Raw genomic sequence first — 14,404 nt, 5'->3', positions numbered from 1 at the left:
CACCATAAGGAACAATCTTCAAACAGTGAGCATGTGCCTGGATGACAAATTAAATTGTACCTCAATCGGCAAACAATTAAAGGGCAACTCTGGAGCTATATAAAAAAATCCCGAGAACCAGGAAAGGACTTGTATACGAGCAGTATAATCTTCATTTCTGGTTAAATTCAGTTCTCCAATAAAGAAAATGCATAGCTCAGATTAATACAGCATCCCAGATCACTGACATTACTGAAACTCCTCAGATGTGTTAACAAGTGCAACTTTCTGGTATCTAACATCAGCAAGAGATACAGATTATTTACTTAAAGGCAGCAGCAGAGAAAGGGGAGCATGATAAGTGACCTTTTAGAATGGCAGTATTGCCCACACTTGTCTAGTGATCACCCAGCATTGTGTGGCATTAACCACATGATACAGTGGAGGGTAATCACAGACTGTCCAAAGCATACAGCAGGAGTTATGCAGAGGTTACACACAGGGAGCAGAATACAGCAGGGGATGTGTATAGATTAACCACAGAGTTGTTGATGTGATCATAGAGCATTTTAGTGAGTTGGTTGTAGGAAATCAGTGCGACCCAATCTCAGCACTATCCCTCAGTGTATCTGTTCCATTTTCTCAAAGTAAGATAGCTTGCTACTCTTAGTACTATCTCTGCATCAACTGTTTAAATAAAGTATCAGATTAAATGAGACTCTCAACATTTTTTTTGCACTTCTGAGGATTTATTTCAAAGATAGCAATAAAAAACCTTCTAGGCTCAATCTTGCACATTATGAAAGAAAATGAGTAACACTGAAGAAATTTTGATATGCTAGCAGTCGAATCTCCCTTCTTTCATCGACTCTGGGCACATTGTTGAACCATGTGGGTTATAATTGAGAACTCATGCAATATCCCAAAAGTGCACAATCATTCAAAAAAAGCATTCCAGAAATTGCAAGTACTTCAACTCTAATTAAACACAAAAGCAACAGTCCAACAGGAGGTTACTTTCCAAACATTTGCGAAAAGCAAAATTCCTGGAGTTTTAAAAGGCGAGGTGGGTGATGACGTGCAAGAATCAGATTTAGATGTTCAGCATCAGTCCAAAACAAAGTAGATTCGGACAGATCAGTTTTCACAATAAATGCAAACAGCTGCCACGCCGGAGAAGCACCGCCAGTGGCTGCGAGTCTGATGAGAGTTTGCGTGTATGTTCACACATCACTTTTCTACCTCAGTTTCAAGGGCATCTCTTTGTTGGAAGTACTTTCTCTGCTCCTGTACAGCACGCTCCAGTAATAGCAAGTTAACTCCATCCGCTTCCATAAGCAGCCGAGCCTGGATCACAGGAATGTTGCCTGAAAATGCAGCATAGCGCCACTGAGTTATCATCTCGTCAATCAGAACAAGTTTAGCACATGTACAGGAGACAGAATGATGTAAAGTGAATGGCTGTTTTGAAGTCCTGTGATGAACTGGCTAATCTCAGGCAGGATGCAACAGCTGGCCTTTCTGCCCCTGGAAGATTAAGTGGAAAGAAAAATAGCCAGAGTTGGAGAGTCTAGAATTAGGGATCAAGCTTAAAAACTTTCAGGGGTGAAGTCAGAAAACACTCCTGCACACAAAGGATGGTAGAATTTGGAACTCTCTTCCACAAATGACAGCTGACACTAGATCAATTGTTAATTTCTAAATCTGAGACATTAATATATTTTAGTTCATAATTTTGGGGTATTGGACAAAGGTTGACATATGGAGGCAGGGCACAGACCAGCCATGATCTTATTGAATTGTGGAACAGGCTCGAAGAATTAAATGGCTTCCTCCTGTTCCTCTCCACTGACTACATTTTTAAAAATTTACTCTACATAAAGCCCAGAATCCAAAATCAACAATAGGAACATAAATTGACATTCAACCCAACTTGCAAGACATTAAAGAACAGGGTACAGTACAAATATTTTGGTGAGCCCATTACATCACCAATAAATCCAAAAAGAAATTGTGAAAACAGAAGGAAGGAAAAGGAGAAAACAATAAGGGCTTTGCTCCAACCTATCACACCTTAACTTTCCCAAATTTACTGATCCCATAAAAGAACATTCTATTTCATATAAGCCACTAATTATATAGATTTGGAACAATGATTATGCCTCAGTAGATCAAGAATATTCTACTAAAGTACTTGTTCAAGTACCAACTCTTCAATGGAATGGCCTCTGGCTTCTCCTTGTTATTTCTACATCCAGAAATCTCGCAATGATCCTGAATTCTCATCAGGAGGAGGAGAAACAACAGTCTGCCCATGTCCCAACTGAAGCCCTTAAGTAGGCAATTAATGCTCAATTAATGCCTCATCCCACTACCACTCTGAGTAAACGGTCAACAAGAGAGCCTGGTGCCAATGTCCAATATGCAACCTTCCCCTGCCAGTCAGTGTGGACTGAATGGGATCCCAGGAGTACCTGAAAGTCTGGGTCCATCATCAAATGCCACCTCCTTAGTTTATATGCAATACCAGCTGCAGCCACAACTCCTATTGGCGTTGTGCTACCAGTGAGCAGAGCTGCTGGCCTCTGACTGGCAGGCAGCTCTACGAGACAGGGCTTCCTCCTGGAGGTGGACAGGCTTCTCGCTTCACACTAGAAGGGTCGTCACACAAAAAATTAAAGCAGGGCAAACTGGCTAAATCCAAAACCATATACTGGCTCCTCTCGCCCCTTGATGTTCAATGTCATTACCATCACTGAAACCCCCACTATCAACATCCTGGGGGTTACCATTAACCGGAAACTGAACTGGCCACATAAATATTGTGGCTACATGAGCAGGTCAGGGGCTAGGAATCATGCGATGAGTAACTCACCTCCTGACTCCCCAAAGCCTGTCCACCATCTACAAGGCCCAAGTCAGGAGTGTGATGGAATACTCCCCCACTTGCCTGGATGAGTGCAGCTCCCTCAACACTCGAAGCTGGATAATGTACAAGACAAAGCAGTCTGCTTGACTGGCACCACAGCCACAACCATTCACTCCCTCCACCACCGACGCATAGTAGCAGCAGTGTGTACCATCCTGCACTGCAGGAATTCACCAAGGCTCCTTAGACAGCACCTTCCAAACCAACGACCACTACCACCTAGAAGGACAAGGGTAGCAGATAGATGAGAACACCACCACCTGGAAGTTCCTCTCCAAGTCACTCACCATCCTGACTTGGAAATATATCGCCGCTCCTTCACTGTCACTGGGTCAAAATCTTGGAACTCCCTTCCTAACAGCACTGTGGGTATACCTACACCACAGGGACTGCAGCGGTTCAAGAAGGCAGCTCACCACCACCTTCAAAGGCAACTAGGGATGGGCAATAAATGCTAGCCCAGCCAGCAAAGCCCACAACTCGCAAATGAATTTTTAAAAAGTCCAAATCATTTATAGACATTGCAAAAAAAAGTAGATCAAGCATTGACATCTGCCGGCCCTGAATCTACAGTATGGGCAGCTTATTTTTCTTCCTTTAGTTTAGAATCAATAGGCAGGATTTTCTGGTCCTGCCAGTGGTGTGCATCATCACAAGTGGGACAGGGAAATTTGGAGAGTGGCAACGATGTCCGCCGCTGATGGGACAGGAAAACCTTGGCCATTGAATTTTCCAGCAAAGGAGCCATTTAGCTGGGCCTGTGCTGGTTCTCTGAAGAAATCATCTCCTTTGTGCTATTTTCCTCATATTGTTTCAAACTTTTGTTTTCTCGCTCCCCTTTTAAAAGCCAATATGCATTTTGCTACCACCACTGACCTTACACCTCTTGTCTAAAATAAATGCCTCCTAAACTTTCCCTTCATCCTTTTGGCGATCGTAAATTGATATGCTCCTATTAGCAACTCAACAACTGAGAAATATAGCTTATCCCTATTTAGTTCATCAAAATTCTTCATAATTGTCAGCACCTGTATCACACCATCTTTAACCTTTATTTTAGTGAAATATGTGGTTATTTCTCTAGTCTTTCCTTGTACCCTCATCTCTTGTCCTGTCTTGGTGAATCTTTTGTGCATCCATACTTCTGCCTTATCTTCTCAAAGCAGGGTGCCCTCTCTCTTTCTCTGCCACTAGCCTCAGCATTTATAAGCAAGACGCTTGGTCTCGTCTGAGATAATATTTGGATTGATATCTGTTGTATTGTCCTCAATCTGGGATTGAGGACAATACAACATAGTCATGGGGATATAAGGTGATGGTATCAGTTTTCTCAGTGTTTAATTATGTTAAGAAGCATCCAAGTGGATATCGGATAAGCAAAGGCCATTCAGAATGTGAAAATGTTGAGCGCAAGGAGAGGGGTAGAGCTGGCTGGCATTAGCTACAACAACCACTTGCATTTATATAGTGCATCTAATAAATTGTCCCAAGGTGTTTCACAAGAGTGATTATCAAACAAAAACTTGACACTGGGCCACACAAGTAGATATTAGGGCAGGTGACCCTTGGTCAAAAAGGCAGGTTTTAAAGGGTGTCTTAAAACTGTGGAACGTATGGAAACAAGATTGGAGGAATTGACACAGGGAGTTGCACAATAGATGGGGTTGCGATATATGCTATTATCGATTCTGTCCTCAAAGAATTGCCACTCTACCTGGTGTGGTTTCCATTTCTCCAAGTACCATATACTCTGACCCAACGCGCGCTTCAAACGGTTCCACCAGTGAAGTGCGGACCCGAAGCTGGTAATCGATCAAGTTGTGATGCACAGAGAAAATTGCCTCAGAGATCGTTGCATCATAAGTAGTTAACCTATATAAAAAAGTTAAATTGAAATGGTTGCATCCAGGACAGTAGTGTGATATTTTAGAGAGACAGATGTGAAATTATATTCTGTTATCTTGTACTTGGTTTGAGGAATTTGCCAGTTTTCACAGGATTCCTCCTGTCCAGGTTTTCACCTCAAGTTTGAGCCAAGCAGTTTATCATGGATAAAAAAGCAAGGGTCCTATCAGCTTATCTTTCCTGCTGTGCAAAATGCAATATTTCCCAAGGGACCAATGGCAACTCAGCTACAACAAACAGCTTAAAGAAATAGATACGGAAAGTAACTTTCAACAAAAAAAAAAAAATCAATAAATCTACAGCATAGAAACAAACCATGGTTATATGGTCATGTTGATATCCTGGGTGAGCCGCCGCCGCCGCCTCCTCCTCCTCTAAACACCTCTTCCTTCAGCTCACATACCTAAAGAAAAGGGAATAGAGGGGTATGTACCATGCCACCCCTTAAATGCATCAATTAATACATAGATACACAAGAAACTAAATGGATTGCAAAATGTTAATCCCAGGTGTTTCAGGATGTGGCATGACTGTAGGATAAGGAGACAGAAGCAATCAAATAAAAAATTTTCACAGAGCGATTAACACATGAAATGGTTTCTGGGTTGGGTAGAGTGCAACAGTGGAGGTCAAAACTTGGAGTATTTAGCAGCTAGTTCGATATTGTGATTCAATTTGTTGGCAGTGGGGAAGTGGGGGGGAAAACACGCAGGGCAGGATTAGATTCCGATGAAAAAATTAGTTAAGTGGGCCAGATGATGTGTTTATACCTGTGACCTTTCACTTAATGCCTCCCATTAAACAGAAACCAGTCAGGCACCAATGTTTTGATGCATTAGAGGTAGAAACCGTGATTAGAATTAGTATCAATCCACATTTTCAAACCACTTGAACTAGTAGTTCTGTGCTAACATCCACTCCTCTTAGGGATTAAGCAGTAAGTAACAAGCAGCTATCCCTTTAGACTTTTCTGGTGAGCACCCTTGAAATTTCTGTTCGCAAAGGGATTACACCAGAATGTTTTGTTAATACTGCACTTTAAATGAGACACAAAACAGTCAACAGCTAATCAAATCCACCACAGTTGTTCCCTTGACAGAGAACAAAAACAGTAAGGTAATAGGTGCCGGACATTAGTTCTGGCTTCATTTGGTCCCACATCTAGAGCCCGCACAAGCAGATCCATACCTACACATACCAGCCATCACCTGTAACACCAAAGGCAGCATCTGTTCACCAACGGGCCATTATCCCTCCCTGCACCAGCAACCAGCATCAGATCTTATTTTAACCCTGACCATCACCCCACATCTACCACTGATAATTAAAGAGGCAAAAATGTTAAGGCCAACTTAAAAGACAGAGGGGGAAAAAAAGAGAAAAACAGAGGACAATAAACAAGTGAGGCAGAGGGACAATAAGGTTTTTGTGCTTACATAAAAGTATGGCGTGGAATCCTCCATTCATCCATCTGAGCTCCAATTCAAATCTTTCACCCTATGCATCATAGGAAAACACCACCTATACGAGCTTCCTTCCACATGATCACCAACCCATAGGGGGAGAAACAGCAACCCCAAAACAAAAGCAGGTAAGAGAGAGAGTATATCCTCTGACATCATGCACATATAACAATAATCCCAAGAGGTTGACCCTGGCAGCCTCTACCCTGTTAATCATGCAACTTTCTGTGCGTACCTGCCAAACGTTCTCAATGCACTTCCTTCCTCAACTTCACCTGAACAAATCTCCCACAAAAAGTGAATCTCTCCAGCCTGTGGTAACATTTCTCTCTGCTCTCAGACCCTAACAGAAAAAGAAATTAATTTTAGTTTCACTAACAGTAATTAGCTCATCACTTATATACCAGGTGTAAAATCTCAAGACCGCCACACACATTACAGGGTTTGAAATACCCTGCACAAGACACCAGTTGGTTATTTTGCTTCACGTGATGACACCATGTACATTAACACTAATCCTAATACATAGAAGGGCAAACAGCTGGTAGAAATGTTTGCAAGTTCACTGACAGGAATTCCATGGGGGAAACAGTTTAAACACAGCTCAGGAAGAAATCACTGCCATAACAAATGGCAAAAAAACTGCTGACAATGTATTAACAGCAGAGAAACAAGCCATTTTGCCCAACTGGTCCATGCCAGTGTTTATTCTCCCCTCAAGCCTCCACCTTCACTCTTCTGCTAACTCTCTCAGCATAACCTTCTACCTTTCTCCTTCATGTGTTTCCTTTAGGTTTGTATCAAATGCATCTATGCTACTAACCTCAACTACTCTATGGTCATGAGCTCCATATTCTCACCACTCTGAGTAAAGAAGCTTCTCCTAAATTTCATTTTGCATTTGTTAGTGACCATCTTATATTTTTTCTTAATTGCCAATTTTAATGATGTGTACCCACAGATCCTTCTGTTCCTCTACCTTATTTAGATATCTGTTTTTCAAGGAGTATGTGACCTCCTCATTCTTCCTACCAAAAATGTATTACCTCACTTATTTTTATTCAAGTTCATTTTTCATTCAGGCCATTAAAGTAGACAAGAGGCTCTTACCAATAAGAATAGTTTGTTCACAGAGCTTAAAAACCCTTATTCCTTTGAGAAGAAAGTTTGTTTTTGCACAATACTTGGCCACTGAATCCAGCGTAGTTAAAATCAATACAACGATGGGTTTTCGTCCAATATTCACAAGTCCAATCCATGGGAAGGGGCTCCAAGTTTCTCAGCTCGAGTCCTGTTCACCTATCACCCTGTTCTCACTGGCCTGCACTAAGCCATCAATGGCACAAATTTAAAGTTCTCACCCGTGTCCAAATCGGGGCATTGTCTATTTCTTCCTATTCTCTAAGTCTTACTTGGGTACTGCTGAACATATTCTGGTGCTTTGCCCAAAGTGCTTCATGTGTGAATCTAACAAGGAACGCCCAAGGGCTCAATCAGAGAGTGTATAGTCAGCAAACACAATGCTTGGAGGAAATAATCAATCATATTAATCTTATGTTTGTGCCATGTTGCTGCTACAACAGATTGATTGCTGGAATTGTCTGTATAATAGGCAAGAGTACTTCACTGTGTGAAGCACCTGGAAACATTTCAATGCAATAAAGGTGCTGAAACAGATACAGCTCAGCAAACAGGAAACAGATATATTGCCCAGATTGAAGTAGTTTTAATACAGCACTTCATAAAACTTGGACAGTGTATGACCCAGGGCTCAAGGCTGGGTCATACACTGTTCTAGGTTTGCATAAATGGCGTAAGGAAAACTCTTCCCAAAATTAGCTGACAATATAAAAGTAAAGAGATTTACAAACAGCAAGAATGGGTGCAAGAATTCAGGCGGGCATCAACAGGTTAATGAAATTGTAAGATTAGCAAATGCAATTTAACATGGAGAAGCATAAGGTGATACATTTTGGGGGGAAAAGGAGTGGCCAGATGGTAAAGAATATGAACAAAGAACTAGGGGGTTCAAATACATCATTCCCTTAAAGTGCTGGCAGACAAAGCCATTAAAAAGAAGCCAATAATTTGTGTTTTTATATATAGGGGCACACATTGCAAGGCAAGTGGCTCAGTCATAATAAAATGACTATATACAGTTTTGGTCACCCGACTATAGAAAGGACTTTAAAAGGCATGGCAAGCACACAACTTACATTCACCAGGATGTTGCAAGGGTGAACATTTACGTTGAGAAGATTTCAGATACTAAGAAAACTTAGGAGAAATGTAAATTGAAGTTTATAGAATAATGAAGGATTTTGATAGAGTGAATGGGGAAAGATTACTGCCTCTGGTTTGGCAGGGTGGGGTGGAAAGAGGGAAGCTAGTGACAAAGGGTCAATTTAAAACTAAAAGAGCTGCGAGAGAGGTTAAGGGAAACCATTCTACAGACAGCTATTAGATTGTAGAATTCTGTGTCACAGGGAGTGAATAAGGCAAAGGCCAATGCATCTTCTAAAGGCAAAAATAAAAATACCTGGAAAAACTCAGCAGGTCTGGCAGCATCTGCGGAGAGGAACACAGTTAACATTTCGAGTCCGTATGACCTTGAACGTTAACTGTGTTCCTCTCTGCAGATGCTGCCAGACCTGCTGAGTTTTTCCAGGTATTTTTGTTTTGGATTTCCAGCATCCGCAGTTTTTTTGCTTTTACCTGCTTGCATCTTCTAAAGGGATAGTTGGGTAAATATTTCAAGTTAATTGAAATGCTAAAGCTAAAAAGAGAGCAGGGCGGCAATGGGGTTAATTCCAGGAATGAGGCAACAGACTGGGCCAAATGGCCTCCCTCCCTTATTTGGTTCGTAATAAATTAGCCAATTGCATATACTGTATTAAACCCAAGAGTAAAACCTGATGGTTAACATCTGACAAGGCTGTTCTCAGGTTCCCAGGAGGCAAGAATAAGCTTTCCTTACAGCCCTGCCAGTGGTACGACCTTTCCCAGCTCGCTTTTATCATTAACGTGCCAGCCATGGCTCACTCTCCACCTTCACCTCCGAGTCAGAAGGGGTGGGGTGTGGGGTTCGAGGTCCACTCCAGGACTCGAGCACACAAATCAAGATGCTCCAGTCTAGGGGTGCCATAGTTTTGGTCGAGATGTTTAAACGGGGGCCACGGTCCTCATGGATTTCAATTGCGCGGTTACGACCAATGGGGGCAAGCAGCCTCTCCCCGTGCTGTAATTACTATGTAAGTCTCTCTCTTATGTTTGCTCCTGGACACGTAGTAAGTAGGTGGGTATTTGCTGGAGAGCATGTCTCCCCAGTCACCGTAAGAGACTGCACGAAGGGTTGTAAGGGCATCAGTTGCCATATAGGATGGGTCAGATGGTTTACTGTCATCCTCCAAGTTACCAAGGGCTGGCATTGACAAGATGGGCCGAATGGCCACCTCCTGTGCTGTAACTTTTCTATGGGACAAGGCGCCAGGGAACCATTTCGAAGAGACGGCGGGGGGGGGGGAAAACTCTGCACAGCCTCCTGGCCCAGACTCAGACCGACGTCCCTGAAGTCAGACACTCGGATGAATGGTTCACAGGGCCTGAAACATTAACCCTGTTTCTCTCTCTCTGCAGAAGCTGCCGGGACTGCTGAGCATAAAAAACACCTGCGGTCTGTCCGCAAGAATGACCCAAACCTCCCTGTCGCTTGCCATTTCAACACTCCACCCTGCTCTCTTGCCCACATGTCTGTCCTTGGCTTGCTACATTGTTCCAGTGAAGCCCAACGCAAACTGGAGGAACAGCACCTCATCTTCCGACTAGGCACTTTACAGCCTTCCGGACTGAATATTGAATTCAACAACTTTAGGTCTTGAGCTCCCTCCTCCATCCCCACCCCCTTTCTGTTTCTTCCCCCTTCCTTTTGTTTTTTTCCAATAAATTATATAGATTTTTCTTTTTCCCACCTATTTCCATTATTTTTAAATATTTTAAATCTTTTATGCTCCCCCCACCCCCACTAGAGCTATACCTTGAGTGCCCCACCATCCGTTCTTAATTAGCACATTCGTTTAGATAATATCACCAACTTCAACACCTATGTGTTCTTTTGTTCTGTTGTTTGTGACATCTTTTGATGATCTGCTTCTATCACTGCTTGCTCGTCCCTACAACCACACCAACCCCCTCCACTTCTCTCCCCCCACCCCCCCCCCCCCCCCACACACACACACACACCTTAAACCGTCTTATACTTCACCCCTTTCCTGAACTCACTCAAGTTCTGTCGAAGGGTCATGAGGACTCGAAACGTCAACTCTTTTCTTCTCCAGCGATGCTGCCAGACCTGCTGAGTTTTTCCAGGTAATTCTGTTTTTGTTTTGGGACTGCTGAGCAGTTTGGTTTTTTTAATTTCAACAAAAAACAAGTCGCCTCCGCCTCACTCGCAAGAAACCATCCGAATATTAATAACAAAATAAAACTACCGCTCAATAGCCCCCACAAGCCGAGGGAATCCACTCGCTCCCCGACATAGCCGCCGCCGCCGCCGGCTGTTAGCAGCGGGGGAAGGGGAGGCTCCGGGAAACGCCCAGGCCGCGCGCACTTTCCGCTCGGATTTAAACTGAGAGGCCGGCCTCGCGCCGCCGGGTCAGGTGACTGTCACCACGGTGACCGTTACCGGGGCAACCGCGAGCGGGCTTGAGGCCTACGCAAGCCTTCACGCCGACCCCATTGAACAGGTACCGGGCAGAGGCCGCGGTGCGAGCAACAGCGTTTAAGAATCCCTCTGTTTTGACTTAATACCCGTCAATTAATTATTTCATACGGTGGTCTCCAGTGACAGGGGCGTTGGGAATAGTGACCTCTAACATTAAATTCTGTTGGAACAGGCATTAAGTCAACATCAAAGCAAAATACTGCGGATGCTGGAAATCTGAAACAAAAACAAAAATAGCTGGAAAAACTCAGCAGGTCTGGCAGCATCTACGGAGAGGAACACGGTTAACGTTTTGCGTCGGTATGACTCTTCATCAGAACTAAGGAGATAGAGAAATGAGGTGAAATATAAGCTGGTAGAGGGGGATGGGACAGGTAGAGCTCGATAGGGGCCCAGTGATAAAGTGGAGGCAAAGAGATTGCCAAAGATGCCATAGACAAAAGGACAAAGGGGTGTTGAGGGTGGTGATATTAGCTATGGAATGTGCTAATGGGGACATTAAGGGTAGCAAGCAGGACAAGCTAGTGGCAGATGGCCCTAATGGGGTGGGGGGAAGGGATCAAAATGGGCTAAAAGGTGGAGATAAAACAATAGATCGAAATAAATTTAAAAATAGATGGGAAAGGAAAAATATATTTTTTTAAAATTATAAATTATTGGAAAAAGGGGGATTGGAAAGGGAGTGGGGATGGAGGAGAGAGTTCATGATCTGAAGTTGTTGAACTCAATATTAAGCCTGGAAGGCTGTAAATCAAGATCACTGACTGCTCTGTGGCTATGGATGTAAAAGATCCCATGGCACTATTTCCAAGAAGAACAAGGGAGTGGGGCCAATATTAATTCCTCAATTAACATCACAAAAACAGATTACATAGTTATTGCTGTTCCTGGGATCTTGCTGAGCACAGATTGGCTTCTGACTACATTACAACAGTAACTAAAACAGTATTGCATTGGTTGTAAAGCATTTTGGGACATCCCAAGGTTGTGAAAGCCAATATATTAATATAAATCCAAACCATTGGTTGTGAACGGGTAGAAATCCATCAACAATGAAAGTCTGCCAAGTTGTTGGCAGCCCTTTTAGTCTTCTAATTTTGGCCCAGGATTTGGGCAGTGCCATCAAGACTGCATCTCTGTTCACCCTGTGAAAGTGATGGTGACCTTCTAGAACCACCATAGTTCTACACTGGGAATTCTAGTATAATGGCCCAGTAACCATGAAAAAACAGGAGTGTGTATATTCAAGGCTGCATGGGATGTGATGGTGGTTTCCAAGTTTTAAGTTATTTTGTGCTGAGAGGGCAGTAGAGGGAGTGTCAGGTCATGTGACAGGAATGGAGATAGCTCCCATGATTTCTGAAGTTTATCCCTGTGGAAATTGCTGATGTTGGATTGAAAGGTTCAGCTTTTTGACTGTCAGTGTTTTGGGGTTTGCTCTGATGCTCAACATACATTTGAAATGTCTAAACCCAAAGGCCAACGCAGTCAGAGTGAAACTGGGCCTGGTGCTTTATCGATTGCGGTGTCTGACATTACAACTGGTAACAACATGACGGCTTCCCATGCTGAATTTAATTCTGACAGCACACTTGCTGACTTACAGAGCGCTATTCTTGCTGAATTTGCTGGCTTCCGTTCAGAAATTCACTCCTCTGTTGCTACTCTAGAAGCCTCTGTTGCCTCCTTCAATCAAAGGCTGTGAGATGTTGAACAATCAGCTACGGACTCGAGCGACAGAATTGTGATTCTGGAGACCTGCTGCACCCAGCTGGAAGCCCAAAATACTAAATTGTTAAAGAAGAATGACCTGGAGAATCACAGCAGGAGACAAAATTTAAGGATTCTCTCGGTGCCCGAGGGTGTGGAATAGGGAAACCCTACACCTTTTACTGAGGCACATCTTATGGAGGTTTTTGGCAAGGAGAATTTCGATTCACTGCTGGTAGTGCATTGAGCCCATCACTCTTTGGCATTACGGCCACAGCATAGCGAGCCTCCAGAGCCGTTAATACTAAGACTGCATCAGTATCAAGTGAAGGAACAAATTAGGCATCTGTCTCGGGAAAAGGGTCAACTATACTTTCATGGAGGCAAGATATTCATTGAGCCAAACTTAAATATGGCTTCCTCCATCCTGCTTGCCTGTGTGTAACTTTCAACGGAGTGAGTAAGATTTCCAACACGCCGCAAGAAGCTTCAGCTTTTTTCAAGGACACAATTGTAGCTTCTCTTAAGAAGTCATATCATGACTTCACCCAAGACGAAAGGGCACTTAATTAGGTAACCATGCATGATGGTTCTGTTACACGATAAGTTTTGTTGGTTATACCAACCTCTTTGTATCTTATGTCTAAACTGCATTAATCGCAGGAAGTTTTACATAAACCCTATGGGTGTTTATTTTTTACTTTTTACCACATGTGCAATTGAATTCTTTGAGAGTTGAATCTCTCTTTATACTCTCCCTCTCTTGTTGAGTGCTGTATTACAAAATTGTAGCTTCATACAGATCATGCACCTTGTCTATCATAGGCGGAACTTCACCATACTTTTGCTTGGGATATTTGATTGTATATTGCTTTAATGTGGGCTGTCTTTTCAAGACACACTAGTAAGATAGGTATGAATAGTACATTAGCTGTGAGGGGTAGCATTCATCTTGTTTGTGGAAATGATGTAAGCTTTTCTTTCCTCTTTTTTATTCATTCATGGGATGTGGGCTTCACTGGCTGGGCCAGCATTTATTGCTTAACCTTAGTTGCCCTTGAGAAGGTGGTGGTGAGCTGCCTTCTTGAACTGCTGCCATCCCTGTGGTGTAAGTACACCCACAGTGTTGTTAGGAAGGGAATTCCAGGATTTTGACCCAGCAACAATGAAGGAACGGCAATATATTTCCAGGATGGTGTGGTCTCTCCCATCTTCTTCTATTGCTTCTCCTTTCTCTTTTTTTCTTCTTTTCTTGTTATTTTCTAAATATAAATATATACTTTCCTTTTGTTCAGTTTTTAACATTCTTTACGTGAATAAGTTCTGGTTCAAAAATATTTAATCCTTTATTTGCAATGGTTAACCTATGGGGGCCATATGCTTTGATACGCTTTTATTATCATAATGCCCACTAATATTAAGGCCTCACTGGTTGGTTGCCTAATCCCATTTATCACCTGGAATGTGAAAGGTCTAAATTATCCAGTTAAAAGGAATGAAGTTCTCTCTCATTTACATCATTTGAAGATGGGCATTGCCTTCCTGCAGGAAACTCAGTTATGTACATCTGACCACTTTCAAATGCAGAAGGATTGGTTTAGGCAGATGTTACATTCTAATTTTCATAGTAAAGCAAGAGTTGTGGCAATTTTAATCCATAAAGGCATTCCCATTGTTCACTCTCAGGTTATAGCTGAC

At 42.8% G+C, this 14,404-nt stretch overlaps 1 protein-coding gene across 4 annotated transcripts; it reads right to left on the bottom strand.

Annotated features, from left to right (window-relative positions):
* Positions 1-706: 706 nt before the first annotated feature.
* Positions 707-10,924, bottom strand: ten1 (TEN1 subunit of CST complex). Of its 4 annotated transcripts, none has more exons than XM_041174597.1 (4): positions 10,516-10,903; positions 6,512-6,619; positions 4,623-4,780; positions 707-1,346 (listed from the first exon to the last, which is right to left on the bottom strand). In XM_041174597.1, the coding sequence occupies exons 2-4, from the start codon at positions 6,598-6,600 to the stop codon at positions 1,210-1,212; spliced, it is 384 nt and encodes a 127-aa protein (XP_041030531.1). In that variant the 5' UTR covers positions 6,601-6,619; positions 10,516-10,903; the 3' UTR covers positions 707-1,209. The 4 variants fall into 4 exon arrangements, with proteins under 4 accessions (XP_041030531.1, XP_041030530.1, XP_041030532.1 ...); XM_041174596.1 differs by having other exon boundaries at positions 10,555-10,900; XM_041174598.1 differs by having other exon boundaries at positions 10,764-10,860.
* Positions 10,925-14,404: the final 3,480 nt, after the last annotated feature.

This window comes from Carcharodon carcharias, chromosome 25 (genome assembly GCF_017639515.1).
Source record: "Carcharodon carcharias isolate sCarCar2 chromosome 25, sCarCar2.pri, whole genome shotgun sequence".
Classification (NCBI taxonomy): domain Eukaryota; kingdom Metazoa; phylum Chordata; class Chondrichthyes; order Lamniformes; family Lamnidae; genus Carcharodon; species Carcharodon carcharias.
This window is presented reverse-complemented; position numbering and strand designations above follow the sequence as displayed.